This window comes from Trachypithecus francoisi, unplaced genomic scaffold (genome assembly GCF_009764315.1).
Source record: "Trachypithecus francoisi isolate TF-2019V2 unplaced genomic scaffold, Tfra_2.0 Lachesis_group2, whole genome shotgun sequence".
Lineage (NCBI taxonomy): Eukaryota > Metazoa > Chordata > Mammalia > Primates > Cercopithecidae > Trachypithecus > Trachypithecus francoisi.
In genome coordinates, this window is record NW_022681465.1 from 71,222,046 (window position 1) to 71,244,391 (window position 22,346).

The 22,346-nt window shown below is 33.6% G+C and overlaps 1 protein-coding gene across 4 annotated transcripts in view; it reads left to right on the forward strand.

Moving 5' to 3' along the window:
• Positions 1-22,346, forward strand: part of NIPBL (NIPBL cohesin loading factor) — a 196,286-nt gene that overhangs the window by 120,448 nt on the left and 53,492 nt on the right. For all 4 annotated transcript variants that reach the window (XM_033179374.1, XM_033179378.1, XM_033179376.1 and 1 more), the window contains 11 exons: positions 5,566-5,748; positions 10,311-10,508; positions 10,759-10,830; positions 10,931-11,020; positions 12,424-12,527; positions 13,015-13,101; positions 16,121-16,352; positions 17,098-17,249; positions 17,783-17,863; positions 18,401-18,501; positions 19,824-19,962. In XM_033179374.1, the coding sequence (XP_033035265.1) occupies positions 5,566-5,748; positions 10,311-10,508; positions 10,759-10,830; positions 10,931-11,020; positions 12,424-12,527; positions 13,015-13,101; positions 16,121-16,352; positions 17,098-17,249; positions 17,783-17,863; positions 18,401-18,501; positions 19,824-19,962 (1,439 nt within the window). The remainder of the gene's footprint in view (positions 1-5,565; positions 5,749-10,310; positions 10,509-10,758; positions 10,831-10,930; positions 11,021-12,423; positions 12,528-13,014; positions 13,102-16,120; positions 16,353-17,097; positions 17,250-17,782; positions 17,864-18,400; positions 18,502-19,823; positions 19,963-22,346) is intronic.

Here is a 22,346-nt window from a genome sequence, read left to right on the forward strand (position 1 = left end):
GTGCTTTCGAGAAATATCCGTATTATTTGTTATTTGACATCATCCTTTAAACTGAAGAGTAAAGCAGTTTCTGAAAGTAGTCTTCACTGGGAATGTATCTGGCAGCTTTAATAGTCAGTAGTGATTAGCCTATATTGCTCACTTGATGAGCTAATGATTGTAGGCCTTACTAGGGACAGTTATGTCACTTCAATTATCTACTGTTACACTACTAAATGCTGATCACTGTCATCAGCTGGTTGCCTTTTACTTAGCACTGAACCAGTCTAGTTAAATTGTGTTTAGGATCCTCAGCTTCTGCAAGTTTTAAAGTATTGTTTCTGAGAGTGAATTTATAGCATAGTTTATTAATTCCTAAACTGAGGATTTTCAGTATGTTTTCTTTAAGGTAGATTGTAGTATTGAATAATATTTAATGATGCTGCAGTGGGAATTTATTTTGCTTCATTTGCACAGTTTTATAAAATACCTTTCTAAAAAACTCAAATTTTCAGTTTCTGTAAAGGCATTCATATCAGTGATATCTTTAGGAAATGTTTGGAGAAAGTTTATTACAGAAGTTGGCATAATCTGTATCTAGCTCTTGTGACTTTAGAGCAGTATTTTGAAAATTTGTACTCATGATTTCCATTTGTAGAAATTTTTGTTCCAAATTATGCTTAATAGATTGTTCATACAAATATTGCTTAAAAGAAATGCATTACGTAGAAACCTTTTTATAAAAATTAAAGTTTGCTGGAGGTGTTCTCTCTCCTTTCCATTCTGTCTCTTAAGCCAGCCCAAAAACGTAGTTTCTGTAGGGTTCTTGTATCTGTAGAAATAGGTGTATGATTGACAGCTAAGGAGCTAGCAAATACTAATTCTGAAAGAACCTGTGCCTGTTTATGAAGAAATAATCTTTATACTGAATTCCCTCTTACATCCTAAAAAGAAATTAATGAAACCCTTCTTTACAAGGGCCTGATGCGAAATTAAAGAGTATGAATACCTACTAGTATTATAATACCAATAAAATGGGTTTTTTAATGTGGATCTCTCTGTCTTACGTATAAAAATATTAGCATTTTCTGGCTTCTGATGTGTCAATTTTTAAAAATTCTCTTTTAAACTTATTATAAATTATAGTACAAAGAGAACTGATATCAAAACCTTGAATACGTCTTAACCTTTCAAAGCTTGGTTCATTCACTTTTAAAATAAAGAAACCAATTTCCCTCCTGCTTTACACAGTTATAAAGACCAAAATGAATGTTGTTATAGTAAAAGCTAATCGGTCTGAGTTTTTTATATAAAGGAATGTACAGTCATTCAGTTTCTAATTGAATTGAATTTATCTAAATGAAGAAAGCAATTTTTAAAAACAAATCTTTTTATGTATCTGCACTTTATATTCAGTGTAAATTTAAAGATATTACTGCCACAATTTATTTTTCTCACCGTGTATATGTATCAAGGAAAGAATCATTTGATCGCTGCCCCCTACTTTTCAGTAGTGAGTAGTAAGTTGTTACTTACATAATGAGTAGTAAATTATCATTTACATGCAGTATTGAAATTTTTTTTTTTTTTTTTTTTTTTGCCCCTGCTTACCTCTAGTTGAAGTTAAAGATCCATTTGGTGCTTCTGTGTTATATGGGTAGATTAATGGAAGAATTCTCCCTGAACTGTTACATTATGCCTGCCCAAGATTTTTGTTTGTTTGTTTAGGATTTATAATATTTGGAGGTTTATGTAAGGCTCTTAGTTTTTTTTTCTGAACATGACTTGTTTCCATTGACCAAAGCTTCAGCCCCAAAGATTTTATTAGTTGAGGTGATTTGTTTCTATCTCAGAGTTGTTTTCCTGTTTTAAAAAGAAAACAAAACACTTTGTTATCAAATCAATGTTTGGGGACTTTAAATCTTTTGATGATTTCTGGTTTTAATAATCTGGCAAGTGCTGATTTGTGTGATTTATAATAGAAATCAAAGATTGCTTAAATGTAGCTTATCGCGCGGTGGCTCAAGCCTATAATCCCAGCACTTTGGGAGGCCGAGACGGGCGGATCACGAGGTCAGGAGATCGAGACCATCCTGGCTAACACGGTGAAACCCCGTCTCTACTAAAAAAATACAAAAAACTAGCTGGGCGAGGTGGCGGGCGCCTGTAGTCCCAGCTACTCGGGAGGCTGAGGCAGGAGAATGGCATAAACCCAGGAGGCGGAGCTTGCAGTGAGCTGAGATCCGGCCACTGCACTCCAGTCCGTGCGACAGAGCAAGACTCCGTCTCAAAAAAAAAAACAAACAAACAAACAAAAAAAATGTAGCTTATCTAGAGTAAATGTATTCTTTAGCTGTATTAGAGCCAGAGTATAGAGTGCACTGTATTTAATGGAATATATGTACAGAACTGAAAACTTGGTATCTCACAAAATTGTGACTAAATGACATTATTCATCAAGCCAATAACATAAAGTTTTATGGGAATTCAGACATCTGATTTAAAGAATAAAGCAGTTAGGACAAAAGAAATTAGGGGAGAGACAATCATAAAGCACTAGTAGTCTGAAGTTTTTAGGAACAAATAACTTGGCAAGCAACAATAATCCCTAAAATCATCAATCTCTAAAATACATCATCATATGTTAAGAGATAGCAAGACTCTATGTTTGTATTTAATGGATTATTAACTAATTCAGGGGAAGTAACATAACCAAGTATGTCATACAGATAATTTTAAGTACTTGCTATTTATTCATTTCTTTTAAACTGAGTTATCCAAATCAGGATCCTTTTGTTTTTTTAAAGACAGAGTCTCATTCTCTTGCTCAGGCCGGAGTGCAGTGGTGCTAATATAGCTCACTGCAACCTAGGACTCCTGAGTTCAAACAGTCCTCCCATCTCAGCCTCCAGATGGCTGGGTTATCCAGATCTTTGATGTCATATTAAAGATCCCAGGCCTGAATATGGGAAAGTCATGCATTTTATTTGTTATCTTTGTAATCAAGGGACCTGGCAGAGTCAATTTATAAAGTGCTTCATGAAATGGAAGAAAGGATGTGGTTAATTCAGAAAATGTGTGAAACCTGTGGAATAGACAATTCTGTTTAAAATGAAACAGGGTTCACTTTTGGAGGATGATACATGTAGAGACATTGATTCCTGGATTTTTTTCCTTTAAAGTTGGGTCATCTTCAGAAATAAAACTTTTGGCCTTTGAATTATGTTGTTTAAACTTTCAAAGTTTTACAGAAGTTAAAATGATCTAGAGAATACTAGAGGTCTTAATAGTATTCTCGTTAACATAAGGAATAAGAAAGGGTAAACTACTGTTAATAAATGTTGATACCTGCTTTATCGGATATAAGGCACAGGTTGTCTGTGTTTGGCTATTGTGAGGAATTTTTTTAAAAAGAAAAAGAGCAGAGTCCTTGCTCTGGGAACATAATAATCCATTGCAGAGCGAGCACAAGAACTAGTACATATTATAACGTTTGATTATTGTATGTTTATCTGCAGGAAAATATTAATTCTGGTATATTAGTATCAAGTCAGTATGTCTGTGATGTGAACTTCATCTAAGCAGAACAATCACTTGGGTACATTTGCTTTAAAAAAAAAAAAAAAATTCCGTGATGGATGAAAGGTCAAATACTTTGGGTTATCTGTATTTATAAACCCATAAAGATCATAATGTTTCAAATACTGCAAAAAAAAATTTTCTATTCTTAAAAATTTTGGAAATGTGCTCATTTGTCTATCAAATGTAGCAACTCAGGAACTATCCAGGAAGTACATCTGTAAGTGAACATGAGTAATTGTGAACCACAGAGTTAGGCAATCAAGAAGCATCTATTGACCATCCATATATGTACTTAATATTATGTAGGTTATGTGGAAAAGGGAAGATGTATACTCTAAAACATGATGTTCCATCAAAAAGACACATACTGAAGTAGAGATATTCATTCAAAGACTTTTAAATGAGGTGCAAAATGTTTCAGTTTGGGGCTGAAGATACGCAATGCAAAGCTAAAGTTGACTTCTTTTACTTCTACCAGTATTCTAAAAAAAAAAAAAAAAGACTCTCACTGATAAAACTTAACTAGTTAAATTAAGAGAGCCAATACAGAGAAATATTACCTGATTTCAAAATGACACAGAAGTTAAACTCAACATTAGTTAGAATTCTTAGCAATTGAAGTCTGGGATATTACCAGTCATGAGTATTGCATGTTTGTTGGGTAAAATTGTTGCTGTGCATGTCCTTAGAAGAACAGAAGCCTGAAAGTTACTGAAATAACTCCTTTGTGATACTGAATAAAAGTTTCAGAAGAATTAAAAGGTTATTCTTCCATTAAGATTAATGTTTTATATCTCCATCTTGAGTTATTTGATTGTATTGTCTTAATCTTCTTGATAGCTATTTACTTTTCTGTCATGATTTTTATTCTTTACATAAGCACTATTATCATTTGCATGTTATAAAGGATAGTATTAATGTTGATTGTAAGTTGCTAATATTTCCTGCTATAAACCACAAAGGTACTCTTTGCTCCCAATTCATAAAATTTATCAGGTAAGATTTTTCTTTTTATACTTCCACTCAAAGTAAGTAAAGGAAGCTAAAATTGCCATCTTTAGTAATCATTAAGGACAAATAATCCTGAATAAGTAGCTTTTTCTACTTCTACTTTATTTTTTAAACTGTCAGGAAGATAGTCACAGTTTATTTCTTCATAAGAACTATTTGTGTGTGTTTGTGTGTATGTGTGTAAGATTAAGTAGTATAATGGCTCTTATTGTCTTATTTTTTATTGTCTTGACTCTTTCGTGGGAAGATAGGAACTTGAATTTTCTAAAAGTACTTGAAATGTACTTTTCAGTTACAGACATTTATATTTTAAAATATTTGTCGTCTATTTATCCTATGTTACATGTTTCTCTTGTCTTCAGTTAAATTGTATATATTGATTTGTCTGTTTGAAGAAGTTCTCCATAATGCTAAAGGCATTACCATGCCCTCAAATAGACAGTGATAGGTAAAAGCATATGTAAAGCTCTTGTCTCAGCCACCATACACAACTGCCAAGATCATAGAAAAGGAGGAGGAGTGGTAAGTGTCTTCCAACACTTCTCACTTGTATTGAGGGGTAACATTAGATTCAAACTACTTCAGACCTACACAAAACAAAATTTATGTACTACCAAGAATGTGAAGTGTACCTCTTACCGCAAATCCACTTGCAAATGTCAGTGAATCTCTAGTTTCAGAAAGTTTTTAGTCAATGCAAACAAATTGAAGGCATTATATCAAAAATTTATTATATAATTACCCTTCATTTTTATGGTGGTATCATGTTTTTAAAGTTGTTACATAATTATATGTATATATGTACACATACATATATATTAACTATATTGTCACTTTAAGGTTAAGAGTATTATAGTTGTGTTTTGTTAAAATAAACAGGTGACTTAGAAAACATAAATACTAATATTTTTATTGTGCTAATTTAGTTAAAATTTTCCTTTTATCTTCAGATTTACATTTTTTTTTGTTTGTTTGTTTACCTTTCATTAATAGGTAGTATAGATCAATCAGTGTTAAAAGAATTACCCCCTGAACTCCTGGCAGAAATTGAGTCCACCATGCCACTTTGTGAACGTGTGAAAATGAACAAACGCAAGCGTAGCACAGTTAATGAAAAGCCAAAATATGCTGAAATCAGTTCAGATGAAGATAATGATAGTGATGAAGCTTTTGAATGTAAGTATCACAGAACTCTTTGTTATTATTTTAGAGTTTAAAAGCAGGTTGATGTGTTTTTCTCATTTATAATTTGGGGGTTTAGCAAGAGCACAGTCACCTTAATTCTTAATAACACAGTATAGTAAGTTTTTTTCTCTATACTTTAAAAATGCGTGAAAGATGAGATCACTTGGCACCAAGAAAAAATATTAAATGAGCTACAATTAAGTTTAAAACACAGGTAGGTATGTGTCTGTATGCATTCAGCAAACATATATTGAGCTCCTATTATATGCTAGACACTGAGAGTAAAAATACAAGTAAGATATGGCCCCTGTCTTCAAAGAGCCTTCAGTCTAATGGGGGAAATATGTAAATAAATAATTGCAGTACGCTGATAAAAGTACAATGATAACAGTAAATCCAGGGTGCTATGGGAACACATTGGATTGGCATCAAAATCAGAGTGGGGGCTCAGGGAATGCTTACTGGAAGAGGTGACACTTGAGTTGAGTCTTGAAGGACACGTAGGAGATAGCCAGATGAAGAAATATTTAAAACCATACTATCACTAAATTATGAATGGATTAGCCACATTGCAGATTATCTCTGTGGTTTGGACCTGGCTTCTCCTTTTTGCCCAGCTGTGTCCTGGAATTCCTCCCTTGTTTCACTGTTTTCCAGAGCTGGCTTCTTCACTACACAGCTACCTCTCTACAACACTGTGATCACCTGTCTTTGCACTAGACTTGCTATACCTCGCCTGTCTTCCTACTGGTCCACTGAAAAAGTTCTTCTCTTTTATCCCTATCTTCCTTCTTCTGGAGCAAGAGAATTGAGCCTAGCCAAGAGGGGTCAGCAACCTTGTTTGACTTAAACGGCATTCAGTGGAAACAGACTATGGGAGATCTTCACTTGTGTGCCAACTGACTTAGTCATAATGACCAAAAGAAGTGGGAAGACCACCAGTGTTCTACCTTTTCCACCTAGTGTCCATAGATTGAGGTGTGACAAGCAAGGGCAGGAAGGACAGATGCATGCCGCCATTTTTAAATGTATATTGCTGATGGAAGCCCTTCACCTCCTCCAAAGTTTTTAATGTTAATTTACTGATTTTTTTTTAATTGTGAGCTCTTGAGCTATGAGCAGTAGACTGAATACTGAACAAATCTGAAAAAGGTTTTAAAATTGAAATAAAATATACAGCAAACTTAATCAACATTTAATCATGTATAATTGTTATAATTTGTATTATGAAATGTATTGACACACAGTATATTAAAATGGCTAAAGTTAATTTTTTTTATTACCATCAGACATTTTGGTCATATGGGGATGTGGTTAGCTCTGGAAGGTGAGAAGATAAAAGAAATATGGGGCCCAGGAACTCACTCCCTTTAATATACATGCCTTACCACTCTGCCTCTTTCCCTCTAATTAACATATCACCCATATCTAGAATAGCCAAGAGGGAGGAGTCCCTGAATTCCAGTTTGATTTCAAATAACATTTCAAATCCAGTTGACGGATAGTGGCTGCCTGCATTACTCAATTGTAAAGATTCCTGAAGCTGTCTCACAGTTAAGTGGAAAGGATAACATAATCAGAAATCTCCATGAAGTATAAAATAGTGGAGAGTAGAGCCACACATCCTTCATGTTTGTCACCAATGCAGCCACCATTCATTTCCCCTTGCTTTCTATCATGAAAGCTTTTGTCTCATCTTATGGAGGCACGTAGCTTCGTTGTAGAGCCATGGATCCTGTTTTATGTATGCCCAACTATATTGAAAGGTAATATTTATTTTAAAGAACCTGAGCTTCACCCACTGCTAGAAGAAAGGAAAGTTTCTCTAGATTTTTAAAGAGATGTCAAGAGTCGCTTCTTGTTTTTCTTCACTTATTTCTATACGAGTAACTATAGAAAAGTGGACACTGGAGCCACTGATTTGAGTGGTGAAAGAAGTCCAAATGGTTGTTCACATAAACAACCAATTGTTATACCACAACAGAAACAGTGTAGTGAAAATATAGCACAATACAAAATGTGAAACTATTATGAGAACATTAAGTTGCAAGCATTATGCTGCTTCGAGAAAGAGAGAGAGAGAGACTTTTTGAAACTTAACAGTTTAATCAAATTGGTTTCTCAAAATCTAAAACCAAGGAAATAGTTTTGTTGAAGGTTAGGGGAAAATGTTGAAGGATAACTTTGAAAGTTGGGCTACACAGATTTGGATGGCCATAGCACAAATATAAGGTCACTGGGTACCTGGGGGAAATGGAGAGAGGGGCGATATAAGAAGCTCAAGAGATACATAGGTGAAATTTGGAAAGAGAGGAGAGAGAACACCCAAGTCATATTTTACATACCTCTCTTTTGAGTCCTTTCCCTTCCCCTGCTTATTCCAAGGTAATGAGAGAAATGAAGAAAGAATAAACTAGCCACAATGAGTTGGTATCCTGATAACCTCGTTATAACACAATGTGTTATGGAAGTTGTTTTTTTTTTTTTTTTAATGTCACCCCATTTTTATCTAAATTGTCTAAAATTTGATGAATGTGAAATAAAGATTTACAAGATCTGTGGATAGTTACCACCAATACACCATATTCTATGTAATTACAAACCACTATAAGTTTTTTCAAGCATTTTCTACTCATAGGATTGAATGCTTGAAATGGATTTATGAAATTAATTAAAATGTACAAAGACTAAAGCAGGTCATATTTGAGGTTGTAAAATACTAATTTCTGGCGCGGTAACTCATGCCTGTAATCTCAACACTTTGGGAGGCCAAGGTGGGAGGATTGTTTGAGACCAGCCTGAGCAACATAGCAAGACCCCTTCTCTGCCTCCGTGAGAAAATAGTGCTTTCTGAAGTAGTTTGCTTATTAGTTGCCATCCCTTGTAATTTAGGCATTTCAGTACTTGTGAAAAAAATATCTGAGGAATTCTATATAGAAATGACATGTTTCTCTCTCACAAATACATACACACAGCCTACTTATTAGTGTGTGAAACAAGTTGTCACTAAAGGAATGTACTAGAGCATACTGTAATCATAAAAGAGGAACAGTCGTATCACTCTTCACATACCTCATAACCAAATTCATACCTAATTATGAAGAAAATCCCAGATATGTATATCCATTTACATTTGTGGTTTATATGAACCTTTTTGCTATCCAAGCCTATGACCATAAAGAGGAGGAAACAAAATGACCTTTTCCTGCCATATTGTCCCTAGATTGGCTAGAAGAGTCCAGAACCAGAAACCAAACTAGATTCTTGAACAGGAATAGTTAGGGTAGCATTTAAGAATAAGATTAGCCAGAGTATAGACATTTATTACCCACACATGAAGACACTGGCACAGGCATAGAGCACCTGGGCCAGAGGTTGGCATCCTTACATCTAAGCCAAGTAGGGGACTTAAGCAAAACATTTGTCTTAAGTATTTGTGTATTTATCATAGTTAGGGATTCAGAAAAGAGCAGTTGCTAGTCAAATAACAGACCAGAAAGTTTATCATTGTCAGCAGCAAGTGGTCACAACAACAACCAGTATATAATCTCAAGGTAGGACACATTTCTCTACACTGGTTTTAACTTGGTGGTACCTACTTCATCCTAGAACAGACATGGTAAATATTTGTCATTTATAGTGCCCCCCAGCTCTTACTGCGGACATTTCTAATCAGTCTTTCTTGCTGAACTATGATGCTTTCTCAGAGTTTAGAGTTATTTTCAACATAATATTCTAGGCAGCTATTGCCAGTTGATGAGAGTTGATGTGGCAGATGAAATCTGTTTGCCAGGTCTGCCTAAAGGCTCCTGTCAGTATGGGTCATTTTAGCAGAATGCTAAAATGATGGGGAAAAGATTGAAGGTAACATATCTAATCATGCTTATGAAGCATACATAAGCTTAGAAACTTTTCTTGGGTTTAAGCAAGCCTTTTGTTGGAGAACTGAATTCATTATGTGAGTATTTACAACTGTACAGGTTTATTCTATCTCTGTAGGCTTGTCATGTTAGGTCACCAGGGCTTATGGAATTTATCACTGAGTTGTGGGTTTAACTTAGCTATTAATTGATGGTGTACCTGGTTACCCATATTCTGTAACACTTTCTCAAAAGTTGACTTCTCCTGCAAACCCTGCTCCCCATCAGTAATCTACGTGCTTTAAGGTGGTTCTGTTTTTCATCCAATTCCTAAACATAGTTTGTTTTACAGCCTCAATTAATCTTGAAGTTTAGGTATAACCCTTACTGACTTGCTGAATAAATGTCATTGAAATGAACACCATAGTCTAATTTTAAGATCCTTTCTATCTGTATTTATTAGCAATAAATACTGAGTTCGTGTAAAGATCTTAAAATCTGGGTAGATTGTGCTAAAATTAGTGATACTCTTTCTATATCATAACTTAAACTTCTGGATAGACAAAATCACTCTGAATTTCCTAGTCCCTATGGAATGAAGATTTTTTTCCCCATGTGGTTCATTTGTAAAGTACAAATTTTAATCATCTTTTTAAATGAGGTAAATTATTTGTCATGGGGATTTGCTTCTAGCCTCTAGGAAACGACATAAAAAAGATGATGATAAAGCTTGGGAATATGAAGAGCGTGACAGAAGAAGCTCTGGGGATCATAGGAGAAGTGGCCACTCTCATGAAGGAAGAAGGAGTTCAGGTGGTGGTCGTTATCGAAACCGAAGTCCATCAGATTCTGACATGGAAGATTATTCTCCTCCTCCCAGCCTTAGTGAGGGTAATTCATCAGTGTCAACGGATTTCTTACATAAACCAATTTAAATTTAGGGCTTTAACTTTGAAGAATATTTTATATCTTTTTATGAGTTAATTAACAACTAATTTTCAATTAAGACAAAAATACGTAGTTTCTATGTGCAGTGATTATTGTTTAAGTCTTTAACATTCAGGAAAAAAACTAGAAACAAAAATGGAATTGTTTTAAGTTGTCATTCCTGCATTTCAGTACTTCTTTTTGTTCATTTTAGTTGCTAGGAAAATGAAGAAAAAAGAAAAACAGAAGAAAAGGAAAGCATATGAACCAAAACTAACACCTGAAGGTAACACTTTAGTTTATTTAATTTGTCTTTATTCATATTCTTCAGCTTCACATGTCTACTTGGAATGTGAGAATAATGAATGTATTTTTCTCTCTTGCAGAAATGATGGACTCTTCAACTTTTAAGAGATTCACAGCCTCGATAGAGAATATTTTGGATAATTTGGAAGATATGGATTTTACTGCATTTGGTAAAATCAACTTAAAATACATTTACCCATACCCTAAGTGTCTAACTTTCTGTCAGTTACTCCAGAGGATACAGAGGCATGCTCCGTGCTATCAAGAAACGAAATCTAGTTGTGAAGTCAAATCTAGTCTGTTACCAAGAAATTAAAAACTTTAGTACAAATCTCAAGTATAAATTAATCAAGTCTGAATAGTATCTAAAGAATCCTGAGTAAGTTAAAGTAATTAAAAAAGTCTTTATGCAGGTGAGGAGGCTTGAATAGGCCCTGGATAATGAAGGTACTGATAGGAGCAAATATGCAGAAATAAGCATCTATTCTTCTGTTCATTTATTCTAATGACCAATATTTATTGAATACTTACTGTATGCCAGTAGTATGTTAAGTGCTATTGATGCAAAAATAAGTAAAACCCAAATACCTGGCTTTAGGGAATACAGATTCTAATATGCAAACCAAAATAGTAAACCAATTAGAATGCAGTAGGATTAATGTTATATTCATATATTACTTTTACAATGACATAAAGATTACATCTATAAATATTAAAATATGTTTATAAAAACACTGCTTACAATGTATAGAGCTATTCTTAACAATCTTATGCCACCTTCAGCTGGTAAAATAAGTATTTGTTTTGTGAGAATTACTTGCCTATCATTTTGTTTGCTGATTATTTAGAATGTCAGTTTCATCTTTTTTAAAACTTTGCAATTCTATGCTGAGAAATTGTCTTCTGTATCATTTAGGGTCCCAAAAGGACAAAGGGTACTCTCAAATTAGGATAATATGAGGAGGAGTTATTTACAAAGAGACCAGTTTAAAAAGATGGAGGCAAAGTAGTACCAGAACCCAGGGTTAACAACCTTAAACCAAAAGAGTGAGGCTACAGAAAAGTCACCAGAACTCATTCTGCAAGAAAAAAAGTTGTAGAGTAGGCTGCCTTGAAAGAAGCAATACCTTTTGGTCAGGGGACAGAGTCAGCCTGAGGAGACCTTGTAAGCAAAGAGTAAGAGATATAAATACTTGACCTTACTTACATTCATTGATCTTCTAACAGGGCACCCTACTGGCCAAACCCAAACAAAAGCCAGAGGGCATGGGAGACTCTTGATGTAGTCCGATCAGGTCAACCTCCTGAGGCAGAGTATGTGGTTGAGAAGAGTCAAGAGTATATCTAAAGTAGTAAAGATAAGATACCTATCTCATGTTCCCATTTTTGTCATAAATCTGACTTCAGTTTCTGTCCTTTTTCATTCCGGGTTTACTTGAGGTTTATATATAGAGGCCTCTTAGGTTGTTATTTGTTTCGTTGTGTGTCTAAAAATTTTATTAGAAGGTTAAGCTTGACATTTGGAGCTATTTCGTTTACCTAAAGTTTGTGTTTATTTGGCTTGATTTTGCAGGTGATGATGATGAAATTCCTCAGGAACTGCTATTAGGAAAACATCAGCTTAATGAACTTGGCAGTGAATCCGCTAAAATAAAAGCAATGGGTATAATGGATAAGGTATCTCACCAAAATAAAATGTATAAATTTACTTCATAGAAATATTTGAAATTAATTTAAGGTTTTCAGGGTAAATTATAAAATTTATGTAAATAGTAAAAAGAAAACTCATTGACCTCTGAGAGTCTAAATGAATTTTTTTGTTTTTTACAAAAGAATAAAAGAAGTATTCTACAAATTATTCTAAAGAGACTCATATTCCTGCATTGAAAGAGGGCATAGACTTTAATTTTTTCAGAGTTTTGTTTTTTTTTCTCAAATATTTAGATTACTTAAATGCAGAAATACATTACATTTTTCTTTGACATTTGCTTTAGTCATTTAGGGTCATGAGTAGAAGTTCTAAGTGGGAAAGTTTTCTTACTCTTTAAGAGGGTAACAATGCTATTTCCTCCATAGCTCAAAGGCAATAATTGTACAGATTGTTTCTTGAATAGTATATAACTTTTACCAGTGATGGATAAAAGAATTTATGTTGCTATTTTAGCTTTCAACTGACAAAACTGTGAAAGTCCTAAATATCTTGGAGAAGAATATTCAGGATGGGTCAAAGCTTTCTACTTTGTTAAATCATGTAAGTTTAAGATCCATACTGTTAATTTTATCCTTAATGTTATTAAGATCTATAGTAGTCCCCCACTTCTCTATTGTTTCATTTTTCACGGTCTCAGTTACCTACAGTCAACTGTGAGCTGAAAGTAGGTGAATGATTTTTATTACAGTCTATTGTTCTATTTTTTATTAATGTCATTAATCTCTTCCCATGCCTAATTTATAAATTAAATTTTATCTTAGGTATGTATGTATAGGAAAAAACATAGTGTATATCGGGTTGATACTATCCGTAGTTTTAGGCATGCACTCGAGGTCTTGGAATCTGTCTGTGCATTAGGGAGGGACTAATGTGAATTTTTTCACCAACAGATTTCATGTGCAGGGGAAATTTCACATTTCATTAATTTGAGCATGTTACCATGAATTACTAGTTACATTCATTAGCATTGCTAATAAAACTTCACTTTTAGTAATTCAGAATTAACGTTACACATTGTCAATTCACAGCTTTGCCATAAAGAACAGTAAAGACATGAAAATTTTTGTCAATTTCAGGGACAGTTCTTTAGTTTATGCTCTTCCTTATGTAAGTGTATGAATGTTTAAATTTTGTTTTTGATTTATGAGATGATAGGTAGTAATTCTTTTTGTTGACCTTTCCTGAAGAAATAACATAGTTAGAAACTTTATCATGATTTCTGAATGTATACTAATTTTTAATTAATATGCATTACTCCTTATATACCATTTTTATACCTACCTCAAAGGGTTGTTAAAAGGATTAAAGAATTAATTCATGTAAAGTACTTATAACAGTGTCTGGCATACTTTAACTTGTTAGTAAATGTTAACTGCCGCTGTTACTATATTTTAATATGTTTATATCAAAAGCAGTAGCAACATGGTTGCAATGGTTTATTGAGTGAAGTAAATTTCCTGGGATTTGCCTTCCTAGCATTGTAGTGGACTGTAAATTATATGTGCATTCAAATTGATCTTGATATCTCTGACATTAATAAATGCAAACACTAATGCTTATAGGCATTTAATAAGTTCTGAGTTGATAAATTTTCTTTTTTTTTTTTTCTGTTCCTAATAGAGCCAGGGTCTTGCTTTGTCTCCTGGGCTGGAGTGCCGTGCTGCAGTCATAGCTCATTGTAGTCTCGAACTACTGGGCTCAGGTGATCCTTCCACCTCAGCCTCCCAAGCTGCTAGGACTACAGGCATGCACCACAATGCCTGGCTAATTATTTAAAATATTTTGTAGAGGCAAGGTCTCACTCTGTTGCTCAGACTAGTCTCAAACTGCTAGCTTCAAACGATCCTCCTGCCTTGTCCTCTCAAAGCTCTGGGACCACAGATGTGAGGCACTACACCTGGCCAAATTTTCTTTATTTTTAAAGGCCTGATTATAAAAGTAACATATTTATTGTAGAAAATGTCCAAAAGAAAAAGCACCAAAAAAGCTATATTCTAATCTAGCAATAACCATTTTGAACACTTTTGATATATATACTTCTCATGTATACATATGTAGTATGTATATTTAATACAAGCACTAGATTTCATTTTGTCTTATGAGAGAAATGCTCTTGGTGTTTGCAAAAGCCATAGGATTGCTAGGAGATCTATCTCCATGGAATAAAACAAGCTTGTTCAACCTGTGGCCCACTGGCCCATGTGGCCCAGGACAGATTTGAACGCAGCCCAACACAAATTCGTAAACTTTCTTGAAACATTATGAGGATTTTTTGCAATTTCTTTTTAAGGTCATCAGCTATCGTAATTGTTAGTGTATTTTATATGTAGCCCAAAACAGTTCTTCCAGTGTAGCCCAGGGAAGCCAAAAGATTGGACACTCCTGGAATAAAATATGTAGAAAAATAATCTCAGATGGTAGTTTTCTGGATTATTAAGTATATTTATATTTTTAAGTGCCCTCTCTCTAAACTACTTTTTTGCATCACAGAAACAAAGGGCTTAGAGAAACCTAAAGTAACAATCTACTCCATTGTTAGTCTATAAGTTATTTAGATACTTCACCTAGAAATTGTGGTAATCATCAGAAATCTAGAGTTCTGGAGAGCTGGCTGACTCAGCCTTAAGGAAATTACTTTCATTCCTAAAAAACCGTAACAGTATGTAATATTTTGTAGATAGCCTTAATGTTTGGCATGAATCATGAACCTCCTTAACTGATTCTTCCAAACAAACAGCAATGTTTGCATCCAAGACAAGCTATTTTATCTTTGCTTTGTGAGTTTTTAGGCATTACTGAACAGAAAGCCTTGTCTGCTTTACATATTATATATTGTGTTTTTGTTCATTTTCCCAGTGTATAAGCTTTGAATAGGATATATTTGGAAGTAGTCCTATAATATAGTTTATATTTCATAACTAAAGATGTGATAGAAGGATTTTTACTTTAACAGTGAGATTACTCCTAATTGCAATGTCAAGTTACTGACATGTAAATTAAAATAAGGTCTTCTGTCAGTTCTTAAATTATCTGTTTTAAAAAATGTCTTCATTAGTCTGCATATTACTACTTTTTAATCTCAGTTTCAGAAACAGTGTTGTTGAAAAGCAGGTGTTAGGAATGATTGTCGGTAACATTTTAGTACTAAGTAAGGCTTTACCCTTTGTCATTAACTTGCTTTGTTATCACAGCAGCAAGCAGAATTTATAAAGTTTTTAAACTATCATAATGTTTATACCCAAAACACAAAATTAATTTATATACAGTTAAAGTGATAGATAAAGCACACAAAGGATAAAGATAATTATAACTTTGTCAGTAGGGTGTCATCTAGTGGTGAAATGAGGTAGAGTATATAAAGTTTGAAAACATTGAAACACAAATCGTGCTCAAAGTAGTATTGGTATTTGTACCTCATTCTGGATATTCTTTAAAGAATTAACACACATCATAACACTGTTTTCCACCAGTGAAAATCAAGTAAATCATAATTTTAATGTATATTTTAAACCTATAAATGTGTTTATTTCCATTTCATTAACAATGTACTATTTTACAGAATAATGATACTGAAGAAGAAGAAAGGTTATGGAGAGACCTTATTATGGAGAGAGTTACAAAATCAGCAGATGCTTGTCTTACAACTATCAACATTATGACATCCCCTAACATGCCAAAAGCTGTGTACATTGAGGATGTAATTGAAAGAGTTATACAGTACACTAAATTTCATTTGCAGAATACACTTTATCCTCAGTATGATCCTGTTTACAGATTAGATCCTCATGGAGGTTAGTCCGTATAATATCAAAATTATTGTAAATTTTTGCTATGTTAGATGAGTCAAAATAGGACTTAAAATGGCACCAAAATTTTTGAATCATATAAGTTGTAATAAACACTGATTTTTGATTATGGATTTGACTAGAATATAGTACTTGTTCAATTATAATTTCTTTAGGAACTACTTATATGTAATAGAAGTTATTTCTACTTGTCAGGGAAAATCTCAGAAAATGCTACCTTCTGGTTTCATTTATCATTTCCCCCTAATCTACCCAAAAAAGCAGTTGTCTACAAAATGGATTGATTCAAGATAAATACTCCTTTTGTTCTTAACCTTTATAAATGAACAATGAAATGTATACATTTGAAGGGAGTAAGGTCAAACTTGGGATCCTGAATAATGAACTTGATGATTTGTTGTATAATTGCAAATTAATTTAAAGGGAAATACAATCTTACTATCCTGTTCCAATGGAGAAAAGTAGAAATCAAGATAAAATAATATTTTATCTTATTTTAGATACAAGGATTTAATAGCCCCTGAAGATTATCTGGTGCAAGAATGTTTCTAATAGAATATCTCTAGAGAGTAATTTTCTATTTTAATAAATAAAAAGCTTTATCTTCCGGATTCTGTTTTTATGTAGCTAAAAAATTGTGTTCTCTTAATTCAAAAAACAATTTGAGTACTGTTTATTAAAAATTATTAAAACTTGATGTTTTCCTTGTCTTGAATTTGTTTCACTTTAGGAGGCTTATTAAGTTCAAAAGCAAAACGGGCTAAATGTTCTACCCATAAGCAGAGAGTAATAGTAATGCTTTATAACAAAGTTTGTGACATTGTTAGCAGCTTATCAGAATTGCTAGAGATACAACTTCTTACAGACACAACAATTCTTCAGGTAAGTTTTTTTGGTAAGCATTTTGTATATTTCTAAACTAAATGATTGAGTCCAGTATAACCTGGCACACTCAATAATAAGACCAGCACTATATTATCCGTAATTTTTCCTATTAAGAGTATGTTATGTCTAAATTGAAGAAATAAAACTTTAGGAGTTTTAAAAAGACATTTTATCAGGAGACAGATAAATGTAGTATAAATTCCAGACTCTAAATTCTTTGAAAGATAGGTTATATTTTCATGCAGATATTAAATGTTCGTTATTTCTTTATATTCCTGTGACATTTATAAACTCAAATTAGAGATTAGAGTACTGATAGCTATGAAACAATGTACCTGCTGTATATGCTAATGTACTTTGAGAATGAAGAGGAGCAGAGAAAAGAATAGATGCTGATTAGGTAGGGGGAAGAAAAAATGCCTTCTTAGTGTTTTCCAGTAAGCTTATGAATGTATTGGAATTAAGTAAGATAGAATGTTACTGAAATCAACTAAAGTTGTATACTACTTACTCTTTTCTTTTTTAAACAGGTTTCATCTATGGGAATAACACCATTTTTTGTGGAAAATGTCAGTGAACTACAGTTGTGTGCCATTAAGTTAGTCACTGCAGTAAGTATAATCAATTTGTATTTTTAGTTACCCCACAAATAAAACAATATTGATGTCATTTAATCCAAACTTCCAAAAAGTAATGAAGATACCTGGTTTTCAGTACATTCATTTCAATCTAAGGACTGTTTTACTAAGTCTTATTAGACTTTATGAATTGAGGATTTATTTTTCTGTTTTGTTAATTTATTGAGTTATTCTGTTTCTGTCACATTTAAAACGCTTCTAAATATTTGCAAATATTTCAGCTAATAATTCCTTGATATTTATAATAAAGTTAGAATTGTTTAAAATCATTTAAATCTTGTCTGACTGTCTATAGCTAAGATATCATAGTCCTTTAAATGAAACTAGTGTACTCTTTGACTTCTATAAGAATGTTATAATTAATGATAGGAAAATTGAGCAACTTACCTTAGATACTGAAAACATTTTCATTCTAAATGGCAGATAACTTTTTCAACCACATGATATTATTTTTTGGTTCATTTTCTATTAATTATAAGTTTAATTTGGAATCTTATAATTACTAAACAGGTATTCTCAAGATATGAAAAGCATAGGCAGTTAATTTTGGAAGAAATTTTTACTTCACTTGCAAGATTACCAACCAGCAAGAGGAGTTTAAGGAACTTCAGGTAATTAATTACAACAGAGGTCAGGTATAATGAAGAACCCCCCATTATATTGAACTGTCATACATTTATTCTTCATTCTGTCTGATTTATATTTTAATAATTAAAAACTAGGCAGTTACATCAGAACAACATGAAGAATAGCTTAGATGTATGAAATAACATGGCATATTTAGGGGGCTCAGAAAAGTTCACGGATTCTCAAAGGTAAAGATCTGTGGAAGAGTCTTTCATCATTGGCACTGTTGACATTTTAGGCCATATAACATTTTGTTATTCTTAGCTGTCTAGTGCAATATAGGATGCTTAGCAGCATCCCTGATCTCTACCCATTAGATGCCAATAGACACCCTTCCTCCTTCCACTTGTGACAACCAAAATTATCTCCAGGCACTGGAGAGCAAAATCATTCCTTATTACAAACCACTAGTCAGTGCTGTTGGAAATATGGCTCAAAAGAATCAGATCAGTTCAAAGAGGATTTTATAAGATTTTTTTGTCTCAAAACAAAGATTACTCTAATGGCAGTATGGAGAATAAACATGGGGATTAAATGCTCTTTAATCACTAAGCACACTGTTAATAAGGAATGTCATCCACTGCTATGGTCAGCATTATTGTCTTTGCCATCATAGATAATCACTGGAATTATCTTAATATTCCTGAGTGATTAAAAGTGTTGATGTGGCATATAGGATTATTTTTAAGATTGCTTTGAAGACTTCTTCTCTAAAATAATTATTTTATCTTAATCATTTTTTGGACTAATTGTATACTGATAAACATTTATTGTCTGTTAAACCTGAATGAAAACTATCAACATATAAAAGAATGCTTAGATTTTTACAATATCTATAGAACAAAAGATGTGGACATTGATTTTTTATAATCTTTGCTACCAGCACTAGCACAAATGATCAAGAGCTGTGTAGTAGATTTTAATACCGAATGAATAACAGATTCAACAGATGAATAGCAAAATATATGGGCATTTGGAAACTTTGAAGACTTTTATCATTTTCAAAATCATTTTGAGAAATGTTTAGTATTTTATTACAAATTTTTATCTGCAATGTATGTAAAGCATAGAAGTTTTTATTAATACTGTATTTTTCCTTTGACCATTTTAATTATCTGAGCATGCCTAGGCATTTACTTGATGTTTTTGCTAACTTATGACAAATAATTACACATAAGAACACTATTATAAACGCTAAAATCATGCCTAGAAATATTGGCAAAGTATCGTGAAACTTTCAGACAATGGATGAAATCTAAATGAGATTATCTTGATACTCCATACAAGTTTTTTTTCTTCATTAAAGGTTAAACAGTAGTGATATGGATGGAGAACCTATGTATATTCAGATGGTTACAGCACTGGTTTTACAACTTATTCAGTGTGTGGTACACTTACCATCATCAGAGAAGGACTCTAATGCAGAAGAAGATTCAAATAAAAAAGTAAGGAATCTATTAAAGGTTTAAAACTGTACTTTATTGAAGGAAACATCTGTATTCTCTGTCATTCTCATAAAACGGAAGTTCTTTTTTTTTTCCTTCTATCTTTTTGAGATGGAGTCCTGCTCTGTCACCCAGGCTGGAGTGCAGTGACGCAATCTCGGCTCACTGCAGCTTCTGCCTCCCAGGTTCAAGCAATTCTCCTGCCCCAGCCTCCTGAGTAGCTGGGATTACAGGCACACACCACCACGCCCAGCTAATTTTTGTATTTTTAGTAGAGACGGGGTTTCACCATGTTGGTCAGGCTGGTCTCGAACTCCTGACCTCGTGGTCCACCCTCCTCAGCCTCCCAAAGTACTGGGGTTAGAGGCGTGAGCCACCGTACCTGGCCAAAACTGGTGTTCTTAAGTAGAGGTCCATGGCTGGGCTTTAAGGTTCTTTTAGAGCACTAGACGTGGTGTTGGAAGAGTTGAGTTCTGGTTCTATCTACCAGTCATAAAACATATAAGTCATTTTAATCTTTCTGAGTTCATTCTTCAGCTGTAAAATGGGGGTGATAATACTTATCAAAACTACTATACCAGGTTGTAAGGGTCAGTGAAATATCAAATGTGAAACTGAGTAAGACACTATGTAATATATGTGCATGTTGAGTATCCCTGATCCAAAAATCTAGAATCAGAAATGCTCCAAAATCTGAAACTTTTTGAGTACCAAAATGATATTCAAAGGAAATATTCGTTAGGGCATTTTGCATTTCAGATTTTCAGATTAGGGATACTGAACCCGTATATAAATGCGTAACATAGGATTATAATAACATTAAATTCATGTGGAAAATGAGTTTATTCCCTCCCTAATAGGTAGCTCATGCTGAAGATTTGCTTTTGGTTTTATAACTTTTGGAGATGTTTAGAATTTTTCCAAGTGTATACTTTTACCTCAACAAAAGTTTAAGAGAAACAAATAATTTTGTTTATCTACTGTTAGAGCCAAGCATATGTGTGTATCTTTTGGGGAATAATAATAAATATATAATAATAATAACTGGACAGGCACTTTGGCTCATGCCCGTAATCCCATCACTTTGCGAGGTCAAGGCGGGCAGATTGCTTGAGGCCAGGAGTTCAAGACCAGCTTGGGCAACATGACAAAACCCTGTCTCTACAAAAAAATACACAAATTAGCTGGTCGTGGTGGTGTACGCCTGTCATCCCAGCTACTCAGGAGGCTGAAACAGGAGCGTCTATCAAGCCTTGAGAGATCGAGACTCAGTGAGCCAAGATTGTGCCACTGCACTCCGGCCTGGGTGACAGAATGAGACCCTGTCTAAAAATGAATGAATGAAAGAAAGAAAGTCAAATATCGTCTGAAAAGTTCAGATCCTCTTTATTTCTCCCATCCCAATCCCATTGTTTGTCTCTAATCTTCCTTTCCTAACCAGTGGTGACAAGTATGATAAATATGTTTCCTTCTTTCTTTTAATTATTTATATGTAAATTTGATATACAAGTATTTCATTTTTAAAATTTACGTAAAGGATAGTGATGACGTATTTACAGCTAATTTTTTTTACTCAGCATCACTTTTAATACGTACAACTCATACTAGATTGTTTTTTTACTTGAATTAAAAACACCATATCATAGAATCACAACTTAGAGCAAAAGTTTCTCTAGATATACTTAGAAGTAGAATTAAGATAGTATACATGCATTAACTTTACTGGAAGTTGTCAATTTGCTTACCAAAGGGGTGTTTCAGTTTATAGCCCTACTTCTTACTCAAAATTATGGTCATTGAGAAATACTCATGTTATTTTGCATTTTCCTGGCTATTAGTGAGCTTGAGCCCCTTTTCCTGTAGTTATTTGTCTGTTGGGTTTTTATAACTATGAATTGACTATTTATATCCTAATCTTTAAATTTCTGATGAAGGCGTTGAATTTTTTTTTTTTTTGATTGTATGGATTATGTGTTTCTTAAACTTTGAGGTTGATACATGTTTTCTAAATTCTTTTTGTATTTTCAATCCATTTCTTTCTGTTCTGACCAGAAACAACTATTGATATTAAATTTGTTAACTGCATTTGTTACTGTTACATATTTTAATAACATTCTATCTGTATTTTTTTTTTTTTTTTTTTTTTTTTTGAGACGGAGTCTTGCTCTGCCGCCCAGGCTGGAGTGCAGTGGCCAGATCTCGGCTCACTGTAAGCTCCGCCTCCTGGGTTTTAGGCCATTCTCCTGCCTCAGCCTCCCGAGTAGCTGGGACTACAGGCGCCCGCCACCTCGCCCGGCTAGTTTTTTGTATTTTTTAGTAGAGACGGGGTTTCACCGTGTTAGCCAGGATGGTCTCGATCTCCTGACCTTGTGATCCGCCCGTCT